The 12516-nt window shown below is 43.7% G+C and overlaps 1 protein-coding gene across 2 annotated transcripts in view; it reads right to left on the bottom strand.

The window, feature by feature from the left end:
* Nucleotides 1–10948, bottom strand: part of LOC105987164 (Golgi pH regulator B) — a 29982-nt gene extending 19034 nt beyond the window's left edge. Inside the window, exons 1-7 of one of the 2 annotated variants that reach the window (XM_013018360.1) lie at nt 10815–10948; nt 7894–7953; nt 6366–6469; nt 5327–5433; nt 4582–4683; nt 3141–3261; nt 1842–1922 (exon numbers count right to left, since the gene is read on the bottom strand). In XM_013018360.1, coding sequence (XP_012873814.1) covers nt 1842–1922; nt 3141–3261; nt 4582–4683; nt 5327–5433; nt 6366–6469; nt 7894–7953; nt 10815–10856 — 617 coding nt within the window. In that variant the 5' untranslated portion in view covers nt 10857–10948. Of the gene's footprint in view, nt 1–1841; nt 1923–3140; nt 3262–4581; nt 4684–5326; nt 5434–6365; nt 6470–7893; nt 7954–10814 lie in introns of those variants that run through there. The other variant, XM_013018361.1, reaches the window with a different exon arrangement.
* Nucleotides 10949–12516: the final 1568 nt, after the last annotated feature.

Below are 12516 nucleotides of genomic sequence, written 5' to 3'. Positions count from 1 at the left end.
CCTGAGTTCAAGCTCTGGGACTGGCAAAAAAAATAAATAAAAAATAAAGAAGACTGAAGTCTTAAAGGACAAAAAACCTTCCTGGCCAGATGAGGGCTGACAGAGAAACCGGACCGTGACATGCGCAGATCACAGCCAACTCTAACTGCAACACGTACGAGAGGCTTGGAAATGTTGCTTTTGTCATGACTTTATTTTTAAAACATTTTTTGGTGTTGGTACTGTGGTTTGAACTTAGGGCCTTGTGCTCTTGATTAGCTTTTTCTGCTCAAGACTGGTGACTGACCAGAGTCACAGCTTCATTTCTGGCTTTTGGCTGGTTAAGTGGAGATAAGAGATGCATGGACTTCTCTGCCCAGGTCTGCTTTTAACCACAATCCTCACATCACGGCCTCCTGAGTAGCTAGGACTACAGAGTCACAAATGACCAGTGCCCAGTTTGTGACTTCACCTTTAATTATTATTTATCAGTGACTGAAAGAAATACAACAAACCTTGGGAGCCCCAATAGTGTTGTTCTTATATACCTATCTCTTACTATTCATGTGGCTCTTATGGTTATACTTAAAAAAAAAAAAACCTACACAGACATTTACATAAATAAACTGCTCCGAATATAAATATATATATGCAAAGTAAATACAGTTATATGTCTCAGTAAAGACATACAAGGACACAAATCAGTAGTTAGCACTTCAAAGTCTTCTTTGTCATTCCAATGTCTCAGGTGCTCTCCTATTCTGAGTCTTGTGTATAGATCAAACTATAGAACTATGGTGTGCAAGAAATAAGAAATCAGAACATACTTGTTACAATTCAAAACCTCTAGGCTACCATTTGTATATGGGTAATAATGACTTTATTTTTATTCATTTATTTCTATGGTGGGACCAGGGTTTGAACTCAGGGCCTTGTGGTAGGCAAGTACTCTACCACTTTAGTACTTTTCTGCTTTAGTTTATTTTTCAGATAGTGTCTTGGACTTTTTGCATAGGCTAACCTTGGACATTACTGTCCTTGGACTTCTGCTTCCTGAATAGCTGGGATTACAGGCATAGCCACCGTGTCTGGCAATAATATAAACAGGAGACTAATAAATGTTGTTAAGGTGAGAAATGACTACCTTGTTCATTGTTCTATCTCTGGAAATCTAGTGCCCAGCAGATATTAGGTTGTCTGAAACAATTAAATGAATAAACATATGAAGGCAAAGAATAAAAACCAAGTAGTGGTTATCCAGTAAAGATTATTAGTAAGTTTAAACATTGAAGTGGCTCTGTGGCTCAAGTGGTGGAGTGCTACCTAGTTTGAGCCCAGAGGCTCAGGGACAGTGCCCAGGCCCTGAGTTCAAGCCCCACAACCGACAAAAATAAGTATTTGCCAGGCACAGTGGCTCACGCCTGTAATCCTAGCTACTCAGGAGGCTGAGATCTGAGGATCACAGTTCAAAGCCAGCCCGGACAGGAAAGTCCGTGAGACTCTTATCTCCAATAAACCACTAGAAAACCGGAAGTGGCACTGTGGCTCGGAAGTGGCATTGTGGCTCAAGCAGTAGAGCGCTTGCCCTGAGTTGAAGAGCTGAGTGATAGTGTTAAAGCCCTAGGACCAACAACAACAACAACAAACATTGTTCACACTCTCCTAGGGGCTCTCTAGGTCTTAACATACTATTATTATCTTTTTGAGATATTTTTGTGTTTGTTTTTGAGACAGTCTCTCCGTGCAGCTCCACCTGGCCTCCATGTCCTCCCTTGGCCTCACGCTTGTGCCTCTGCCTCCAAGTGCAGGGATGCAGGCACGCAGCAGGCCCCAAACACAGGCTTTCAAAGGCTCGCCCTCACCTTTTCTTTTTGCTGACGATCATGTCCATGGTTTGCAGCAGCCGCCGCTCCAGTGCCATGATATCTGTGTCTGTCACGTTCCTATGGAAGTGCACACAGTTAGTAGGGCTAGGGGCCACGCCTGGGCACAACACAGGCCATCTGGAGAAACACATACACCCCAGTTGTTCGCCTGTCTTTTTCCAGAAAATATTAAAATGACTAAACTAAAATACTTTTGTTGTCATTTCTTCTTTTGTGTACCAGTTTTCAGGCTTGAGCCACAGCTCCACTTCCAGCTTTTTGGTGGCCAACTGGAGATGATCATCTCACCAGCTTTCCTGCTCAGAGTGGATTTGAATTATAATCCCCAGATCTCAGCCTTCAGTAACAAGGACTACAGGCATGAACTACTGGTACTGGGTGTTTTTTCTTTCTTTTTGGTGCCAATACTGAGGCTTAAATTCAGGGCCTAGGAGCTGCCCCTTAACAGCTTTTGCTCAAAGCTGGCTCAAGTGAGCTATACCTCCACTTCCAGCCTTTTGCTGGTTAGAGGTAAGAGTCTCATGAACCTTCTTGCTCAAACTGGCCTCAAACATAAATCCTCAGATCTCAGCCTCCTGAACAGCTAAGGTGTTAGCTACTGGCACCTAGGAGCTGTCATTTCTTGTAACTAATTTTTCTGGGGTCTCAGTGTAGCACAAAGTACCTAGCTTTCTTTTCTTTTCTTTATATTGTCGGTCGTGGGGCTTGAACTCTGGGCCTGAGCACTGTCCCTCAGCTCTTCAGGTCAAGGTGAGTGCTCTACCACTTGAGCTACAGCGCTACTTCCAGTTTTCTGGTGGTTTACTGGAGATAAAGAGTTTCACGGACTTTGCTGCCCGGGCTGGCTTTGAACCTCGATCCTCAGATCTTAGCCTCCTGAGTAGCTAGGATTACAGGAGTGAGCCCCCGGGGACCGGCAGGAGTACCTAGCTTTCTTAGCTTTGAGTTAGATGCTTATTGTTTGTATATACTTATTTTCCCTATCTCGAAAATAATGTAAAGAGACCAGCAGAGTGGCTCAAGTAGTAAAGCACCCACACTTAGCGAGCATAGGGCCGAGTAAAACCCTAGTACCCCCCAAAAGAAACAAAGAATATAGGACAAATTAAAAAAAAAAACAACAACACAATCCATAGAAGTGCTATGACTCATTTAGAAAGATTTCAAGTCGATACCCCTAGGGACAGAGGAAGAAAAGTAAACAGGCAACATAACAGATCTAAGATGGCATGCGTACTTGAGTCATGAGGAATAAGAAGAGACTGCATGCGTTACCTCAGGAAGTAGGACATATATGTATAGGGACAGTTGACAGCACCAAATCCAGACAGCAGGGCCATGAGGGTCACTCCAATGACGCCCACCCGGCTGATGAGCTGCTCTATAGACAAGATGCCTGGAATCGCCAAAGCACAGTCAGGTAAAGTGATGAGACAGCGCTCACCTCTACTCTAAAAAACCACCATGTACAACACCCACCATTCCTCAGACCTAGTTCAGAGAAGACAACTTTCAATGATTGGTGTGGCACTTCTCTATCATATATAGAAAGGCATGGACATAAGCCATGACAACAGTAAAATGCAGTAATTGTAAGTACCACATTATGACTGTTTCATTTGGGAGTATGACTCTAACAAAGCAAAGTACTTTCAGTAAAAGCTGTGGCCAAAAAAAACCCAAAAAAACAAAAAACCCCAACAAATTAGGAAAGCAAATCTTGGAAAAATAAATGGCAGGTGACACTGTGTGCTAGTTACATGTGATTGTGACATGTCCCTCATAGGCCATACTCTTTTTTTTGGTCAGTGGTAGGACTTGACGCTGGTCTGGGCGCTGTCCCTCAGCTCTTCAGCTCAAGGCTAGTGCTCTACCATTTGAGCCACTGCGCCACTTCCAGTTTTCTGGTGGCTTATTGGAGATAAGAGTTTCACGGACTTTGCTACCCAGGCTGGCTTTGAACTGTGATCCTCAGATCTCAGCCTCCTGAGTAGCTAGGATTATAGGCATGAGCCACCAGTGCCCAGCTCATAGGCCATACTTTTTTTTTTTTTTGGTCAGCCGTGGGGCTTGAACTCTGGGCCTGGGGGCTGTCCCTCAGCTCTTCAGCTCAAGGCGAGCACCCTACCACTTGAGCTACAGCGCCACTTCCGGTGGCGATCCTCAGATCTCAGCCTCCTGAGTAGCTAGGATTATAGGCATGAGCCACCAGCGTCCAGCTCATAGGCCATACTCTTTAGCTTGTGTCTTATTCTAGCTTGCATCTACTAAATACAAAATGCATTTAATAAATTTCAGCACTTAATGCCGAAATTCTGGATCAGTAATTGAAAGGCAAATGTGTGAGTTTTTTTGTCTGGTTTGTATGTGTGTGCACACATGCTGGTACAAGGGCTTGAACTCAGTGACTAGGTGCTGTCCTTTAGCTTTTTCCACTCAAGCTGGCACTCTACCACTTAAGCCACACCTCCTCTTCTGGCTTTTTGCTAATTGGAGATAAGTGTCATACAGATTTGTCTGCCTGGGCTGACTTTGAACCTTGACCCTCAGATCTCAGCCTCCTGAGGAACTAAGATTACAGGTGTGAGCCACCAGCGCCTGGCTTCAAAGTCAGGAGTGTTTTAGAATAAAGTTTAAAAATGACATCCCCTTTTTATTCAAAACTAAAAAGTCAAACAACCCTTCTTCACATTCCCACCTATCCCCATGTACTCACCGTGTTTTGGGCTGAGAATGGGAAATGGTTCTCCCAGTTTCCAGAAGAAATACATAAAGGTCAACCACAAGAGGCAGGAAAAAAGCAGTTGCTGTTTATGCACTAAGGGGAGAGAAGATCATCTATTACAGAGCTTGTTCTATTTTTTTAAATATAAACTTATGCTAATGCTAATTAGTATTTAGCTGGCTGCTAACTTGATGTGTGATGTCACTACCCAAGTTTTAGTGAATATATCCCTTACACCCTGAAAGAAACAGGGCTCAAGTTAAGATGTGGATTCGATTAAGGAAACAGTATACAGATGGTGCCAGTAGCTCATGCCTGTAATCCTTGTTACTCAGGAGGCTGAGATCTGAGGATCACAGTTTGAAGCCAACCAGGGCATACAAATCTCCAATTATCCAACAAAAAGCCTAAAGTGAAGGTGTGGCTAAAGTGGTAGAATGCCATTCTTGATTAGAAAAGCTAAGTGAGAGCTTGAGGCTCTAAATTTAAGCCCCAGTATTGGTACTGGTACCACCACCACCACCACCACCACCACAAATCAGCACAGAAGTAAAGCTTGGCAGGACAAAGCTCTCATTATTCACTGAGTACTCCTTCTGTGAGCAGACTGAGATGCTGGAGATGATCCAGACAGCAGCAGCTATGGAAGTGTGGGAATGAAGCTGCGCGGGACCAAAATCCCCGTCAGCCTACAGCCCAAGGTGTGCTGGTGGGACGGGAGGAGATGCATACTCACACAGCCAGATGTTGCTCACGATGAAATAGCCAATGTAAAAAGGCACCAGGAAAACCAAGATGATCAGAATAATACACAGGTTCATTTTCCAGTGAAAGTAACGAGAGCTGAAAGAAACATCAAGGAATAGCACTGCAAGGGAGGGGTCGAGCAACAACTTTCCTCCCTTTTAGTCTTCCAAAGGCTCTTGGGGGTTGGGGAAGGAAGAGAGTAGGCCATGGTTTTTCTGATCAAAGGAGGGTATATGCGTGTGTGAAATATCAGGTGGAAGTCTTTGAGCAATGTAATATGCACTTTCACAAAAATGAATGCCAGAAAGACGAAAAACAGCTGGGTGCTAGTGGCTCACCACTGTAATCCGAGCTACTCAGGAGGCTGAGATCTGAGGATTGCAGTTTGATACTCTTTAAAAAATTTTTTTTTAATTGTGACAATACCGTACAGAGGGTTACAATTACATGAGCAAGGTAATGAGTACATTTCTTATCAAGCATTGTTGCCTCGTTTTCCCTTCCCATACCCCCCCATCCCCCACGCCAAAGTTGTAAATTTCGTTTTTCAACATAATGTCTTGTACCTCTCATTTTTGCAATGAGTCCACCTGTATCCCTATTTGAACAATATGTTTTGCAGCTTGATATTATTATTTCCCAATTAACCACCAGAAAACCAGAAATGAAGCTGTGGCTCAAAGTGGTAGCGCTAAAGCTCAGGGACAGCACCAAAATCCTGAGTTCAAGCCTTGACTGATTTAAAAAAAAAAAAAAGCCTCTAGAAGAGAAGCTGGGACCTAGGTTCTCACATCACATCACAAGTAGTGAGCTCTTCAGAGCAAATGGTCAGACATTTTCCCCCCCATAACTCATGATCTTTCCCAAACTAGTTACCAAGTTTATGAGACCTGCAGGTAGGAAGACTGCTACAGTATCCAAGGCTGAGCTATCCCCAGGATGGGCTTTTTACTGTGCAACTCAGGTGACCTATACATTATCAGGCATGGGCAGACTCTGCAAGGAACGGCTCTGGAGTCCTTACTCACCTGCTGTCCAGCACACCTAAGATTTCAAAGATGATAAGCTCAAACATAGTGCAAGAGAACGCAAAAGTCACAGAGAAGATCACCTGTACGACATACTGACGCACCTGTTGAAAGTCAAAAAGAAATATTAAATGGAAAATCTCCTCCTAGTGACAAGTCAGAATACTTAGGTTGGAGAAATTCTCAAGACGTTAGAAGCAGGGCCTGGATCAAAAGTACACCAAAGTAGGAAGTACTGGTGAGTGCCAGGTCCCGCTCTTGTGGTTATAGAGGACAGAGCAAAGGATGGGGGGAAAGGGTCAGAGCGGCACTTAGAACTCCCACACTTGCTGACAAAAACACCCACGGATCTGCACACAAATTTCGTTGCTGTGCCAGTTCCAGGGATTGAATTCAAGCACTTGGTGCTCTCATTTGGCCGTCTGGCTCACAGCTGGCCCTCTGCACATCTTGGATCAGTTCTGGAACCTCCTGTCAAAGCCTTCAAGTATTCAACAGAGGAGAATCTCTAGAGCTCCAGGCACTTTCTGACACTCTCTCAAATTACTCAAGAATATTCTAGAAATGACCTGGTAATCTATAACTATTGCTTTTATTTCTGAATAAGGAGAATCACTTAAGAAATGTCCAGTTTAAGGCTGAAAATAAAAACCAGTTTTAGCCTTAGGATTTTAGCATTAACTGAAAATGTGAGACTAGTAATTCACAGGTACATAGACAAATATTTAGGACACAAATTCTCTCCCAAAAAAGAATTGCTGTAGGAGCATGTCCTTATGACTAAGGAATGATGTCTCCTGCTCCTGAGACATATGTAGATTAGTTTTTTTTTCACATACATTCATTCATTCATCATTCATTCATTTATTCATCATACCAGTACTGGGGCTTGAACTCAGGGTGTGAGTGTTGGCTCTCTATTACTTGAGCCATGGTCCCACTTCCAGGTTTTTGCTGGTTAACTGGAGATAAGTCTCATAGACTGCTGGTCCAGACTGGCTTTGAACTGCAATCCTCAGATCTCATCCTCTTGAATAGGGAGGATTACAAGGGTGGGCCACCAGTGCCCAGAATTTTTATACTTCTTTTTGAACAATGTCACCCTTTCCTTCACTTTTCCCCAGCTCCCCCTCCCATTCCTGTACACAACACCTTTTCACATTTATTTATTTATTTAGTCAGTCATGGGGCCTGAACTCTGGGCCTGGGCTGCTTCAGTTCTTCAGCTCAAGGCTAGTGCTCTACCACTTGAACCACGGTGCCACTTCCGGCTTTTTCTGTTTATGTGGGAATCAAACCCAGGACCTCATGTATGCAAGGCAAGCACTCTACCACTGAGCCACCTTCCCAGCCCCACCTTTTCACTTTTAAATGTACAAATCATAGGCTGGTACCTCACCACTGCACATGGTTTCTCATTTGGCAAAAGTTACATGGAAATGAACATGACCTTTCTTTAACAGAGCATTTTTCTCATCCCAGCTTAAATAATTTAAATTCATATAGTATAATCCACAGCTCTCCTTACCTCATAATCCTTAAACAACTGGCGCATGAAGAAAAGCCACCCAAATCCAAAAAACAGAATCTAGAGAAAGGACAAAGAATATTAATATACATCTTCTTTAGGGCAATGCCTCATAGTGACTATTTTATGATGTTAATTATATGTCAATATTATCTTAGTGATACATGAATATATTTTAATACAATTGTCTACTTAGACAACTTATTTCAGAGAATAAAGATAAGATTCACTCACAACCCTAAAAAGAGAAGTGAAATGCTCTTAAATAAAATAATTCATGTTACAGAAAAATATAATGTTATGCTAATCATTTTATGAGTCAGAGAAGTTACCAAGCAAGGGCACAGGAACTCTTGGCTTATAGGTAATCCTTTTTTTTCAAGTATTAAAAAACAAACAAAAACTCCAAAGACAAGTTGACATAGAAACAGGAGTAGAAAGACAGTACTTTTTGTATGTGTCCTTCAGAGAACATTCTTCACCTCTCCACCACCCTGCTGAGTCTACAGAAAGTTTCCATCTCGGTCAGTGTGAAGACAAGAGTGCAGGATCCCATCTTTGTTGATTTTGAGTCAAACTGTTATATGGCAGCTGACAAGCTGACAGCTCGTTTTTCACTAGTAAACAGAACCTTCTGCTTACTCTCTCTCTGACATAATTCCAGTTTTCTTCTTGCATTAGCTAGGAATTTTATGAATGAAATTATTTTCTGCCTTCCAAATGACTTCTAGAGTAAATGTAAATATTGTGTGTGTGTGTGTGTATGCACACGCACCAGTACTGGGGCTTGAACTCAGGTCCTCAGGGCTGGTTTGCTCAGCATTGTTTGTTTTAAAGACAATTTATTGCATTTACAATAAATACAAATTCTGGAAAGATTATACAAGATCTAAAAAGTATGCATGAGGAAAGTGCATACATATGTGGAAGGTGTGCAACTTCTGATTTAAAAGAATAATAGTTTTAGAATTGTGTGCAGTAGACTTTTGACTTTGGGGGAAAGTGTACTTTGGAACTGATAAATCTTATCTGAATAGATGGCTCAAAACATTAGGTTAGATAATTGCTACTGCCATAAAAATGGTCTCTAAGTTGAAAAGTAGCTATAGATTAAAAAGAAAAGACAGCCATTATTAGCAAGACGAGTATTAAAGAACTGAAGGTATCTTCCTTGAATCATTAATTCACCCTTTTATTCAACAAATATTTATTAGTACCAGGTGGTCCTATGATATATGGTGAATAAGAGAGCAAACAATTGCTCTCCAAGGAGGAGAATGACAAGTAATTACAACCCAAAGTCTGGTGGTATTGTTATAAAGGGAAGTGGGTGCGGAGTACTATGGCAGCATGTATACCATCCACTGTCAATCCAGTCTGGGACAGGCTACTTGGATATTCAAGCTGAGGTATGAAGGCTGAATAGGAGGTAGCCAGGAGTAAGAAATGGAGGAATATGAGCAAAGGTCTAGAAAGAGATGTGACTGAAAATCTGAAGGAATAATAGTACTACCAGGTTAAGAAGCTTAGTCTTCAGTAAAGAGAGACAGGGTGAGAGCCAGTGCTTAAGAGCTAAAAGTGCTGACGGCTCATGCCTGTAATCCTAGCTATTCAGGAGGCTGAGATCTGAGGACTGTAGTTCAAAGCTAGCCTGGGCAGGAAAGTTGTAAAACACTCATCTCCAATTAACCAGCAAAAAACTGGAAGTAGAACTATGGATCAAGTGGCAGAGTGCCAGCCTTAAGAAAAAAAAAAGCTAAGGCATAGCATCCTGGCCTGAATTCAAGCCCCAGTACTGGCACCAAAACAAAACACAGGCACACATGCACATACACATGCACACACACACAACAGCCAGCACCCCAATCTAGTAACCTTATAAACCATACTAAGGAGTTTGTGCTTCATTGATAAATGAAGATGCTGTCTGTTGTGATTTTAGATTTTATTTCAAATAAAACTTTCAGTTCATATAAAACAGGTAAAATGGTGTGTGTGTGTGTGTGTCTTTACTTTTTGATTCTAGTACTGGGGCTTGAACTCAGAGTCTAACGTTCTCGTTTGGCTTTTTCACTCAAGCCTCAGGCTCTACCACTGGAGCCACACCTCTACTTCCAACCCTTTGCTGGTTAATTACAGACAAAAGTCTAGAGGACCTGTTATTCCAGACTGGCTTTGAACCAGGATCCTCGGGCTTTCAACTTCCTGAGTGGCGAGGATTTACAGGTGTGAGCCACCTGTGCCCGGCTCCAAGAATTACTTCTCGGGGCTTTCATTTGAAGGTGAGTATACAGCAAATCTCAAGAAATAAATACATAAACAATAAATACTAGGAAGACAATAAACTGAGCAACGATGAAGGTCCTAAAAATCAGAAAGCTCAGTAGACACGCGCCTAGTGTGCCGGAATGGCCGTGTCTTAATTTTTTTTTTTTTTTTGCACAGTGGGAATAAATGATATATGGTGACTGTGGGAATGAACAAAGGTGGCCGACTGGGACAAGAAACACGGGTCTGAAGACGATCAGAAAAGAGGGATTGGCGAGCAGAGTGAAGGGTGCCTTACACTTCCAACTCACTGGGCAAACGCTGCTGCACCCCAAGCCAGGGCCCGATAACCCTGAGCATTCAGCCTCGGTGGGCAGGCCCAACGCCCGCACCTGGACCACTCGGGGTCCGCGACGTCGTCCCCAAGTCCCCCCGGGATCTGTGGGAACCCGCCCTCGTCGTGGCATGAGCTCCTAACGCTGGGACCGGGTGAAGCCCCTCAAAAGCGGCCCAGAGAGTCTGGGGATGGACGCTGGGTTGGGGGGCGCGAGCAGAGGCCGCCTCCTCCCGGGGGCTCAGGCGTCGCCGACCTCCTTCCCAACGCCCAGAGAGAGGCTCAGGGGAGGCGGGACGTGGGGGGGGCGGGGACTCACCTGGGACGTAATCACGATGCTTGAGTCGATCAGGAAACTCATGGTGAAGTCTCCGCTCCTCACGCCCCATGACAGCCCCACATTAGGGCCACCAGCCCTTGCTCGCGAGCGGCCTTTGCCCGCCAGCAGTCGCAGGCAAGTCCGGGCTTCAGACTGACGCAAGCAAACTGCGACTCCTTCAGCCAATCAGTGGCGACATCCGGCCTTCGGCTAGAGTGGGCGGGGCAGACTCTGGGCGCTAAGGGCGGGGCCTAATGAAGGGCGGCCCGATTGAAAGGGGTGCGTGTTAATACCGGGACCCGGAAGCTCTAAAGCACTACCTGCTGTCCTAGCTACTGGGGAGGCTGAGATCTGAGGATCGGGGTTCGAAGCCAGCTCAGGCAGTTCTTGAGATATTTATCTTTTTTTTTTTTGGTCGGTTGTGGGGCTTGAACTCTGGCCTTGGGCTCTTCAGCTCAAGGTAGTGCTCTACCACTTGAGCCACAGCACCACTTCCGGTTTTCTAGTTGTTTATTGGAGGTAAGAGTCTCACGGACTTACTTGCCCGGGCTGGCTTTGAACCTCAATCCTCAGATCTCAGCCTCCTGTGTAGCTAGGATTACAGGCGTGAGCCACAGTGTCTGGCTTATTCTTTTTTTCCCCAGTAGTATTTTAGAAGTATTTTGTTTCAAAATAACCTTTTTACCCAATATTTGTCTATTTACTAAATAAAAAATTAAAATAATATTGTTGTAAGTTGAGAAAATAGAGGCATTTCTACTTTCTCACATTCTTCTCCCTTATTCCTTGTACCCCTCACAATTTATAAATTTATATTAATATAATCTTGGATGATGATGGTGATGGTGATGATGATTTGCCAGTCCTAGGGCTTGAACTCAGGCCCTGGGCGCTGTCCCTGAGTCTCTTTGTGTTCAAAGCTAGCTCTCTACCCTTTGAGCCACAGAATCATTTCTGGCTTTTACTGTGTAGTTTATTGGAGATAAGCATCTCATGGACTTTTCTGCTCATGCTGGCTTCAAATCTCAGTCTTCAGATCTCACACTCCTGAGTAGCTAGAATTATATATGTGAGCCACCAGTGCCTGCCATAATCTGTGAGTTTAAATCTTAGTTTAAAATTAATAATGATTGATTAATAATAATAATAATAATCACATTTGGCCAGCCACATTTGCTCACTCCTATGATCCCTCCCTACTTGAGAGGTAGAGATCAGAGGATCTTGGTTCAAGGCCAACTTAATCAAAAAGAGACCTCGTCTCAACAACAACAATTAACAACCCCCTGGTCTAGGTGATACTCACCAATCATCCCACCTATACAGGAGACATAAATAGGAATATTGTGGACTGAGCCAGTATGGGCAAAAAATCAAGACCCATAACACAGAAATGGACAGTCAAGGGTAAACAAATACAGCAGTGGTACTCACTAGACAGTATATTGAAAATGAACTCTACAACTTGTGGGTGGGGACCAGAGGGAAAAACTGGGAGAAAGTGAAGAAAGGGGTGTCATTGTCCAAAAAGAAATGTGCTCTTGGGGCTGGGAAGGTGGCTCAGTGGTAGAGCACTTGCCTTGTATGCCTGAGGCCCTGGGTTCGATTCCTCAACACCACATAAGCAAAAAAGAAAAAAGCTGGAAGTGGTGCTGTGGCTCAAGTGGTAGAGCGCTAGCCTTGAGCTGAAGAGCTGAGGGAC

Source organism: Dipodomys ordii, unplaced genomic scaffold (genome assembly GCF_000151885.1).
Source record: "Dipodomys ordii isolate 6190 unplaced genomic scaffold, Dord_2.0 Scaffold39, whole genome shotgun sequence".
In the NCBI taxonomy this organism is placed as follows: domain Eukaryota; kingdom Metazoa; phylum Chordata; class Mammalia; order Rodentia; family Heteromyidae; genus Dipodomys; species Dipodomys ordii.
Note: the sequence above shows the minus strand (reverse complement) of the source record. Positions and strands in the feature narration are given on the sequence as shown.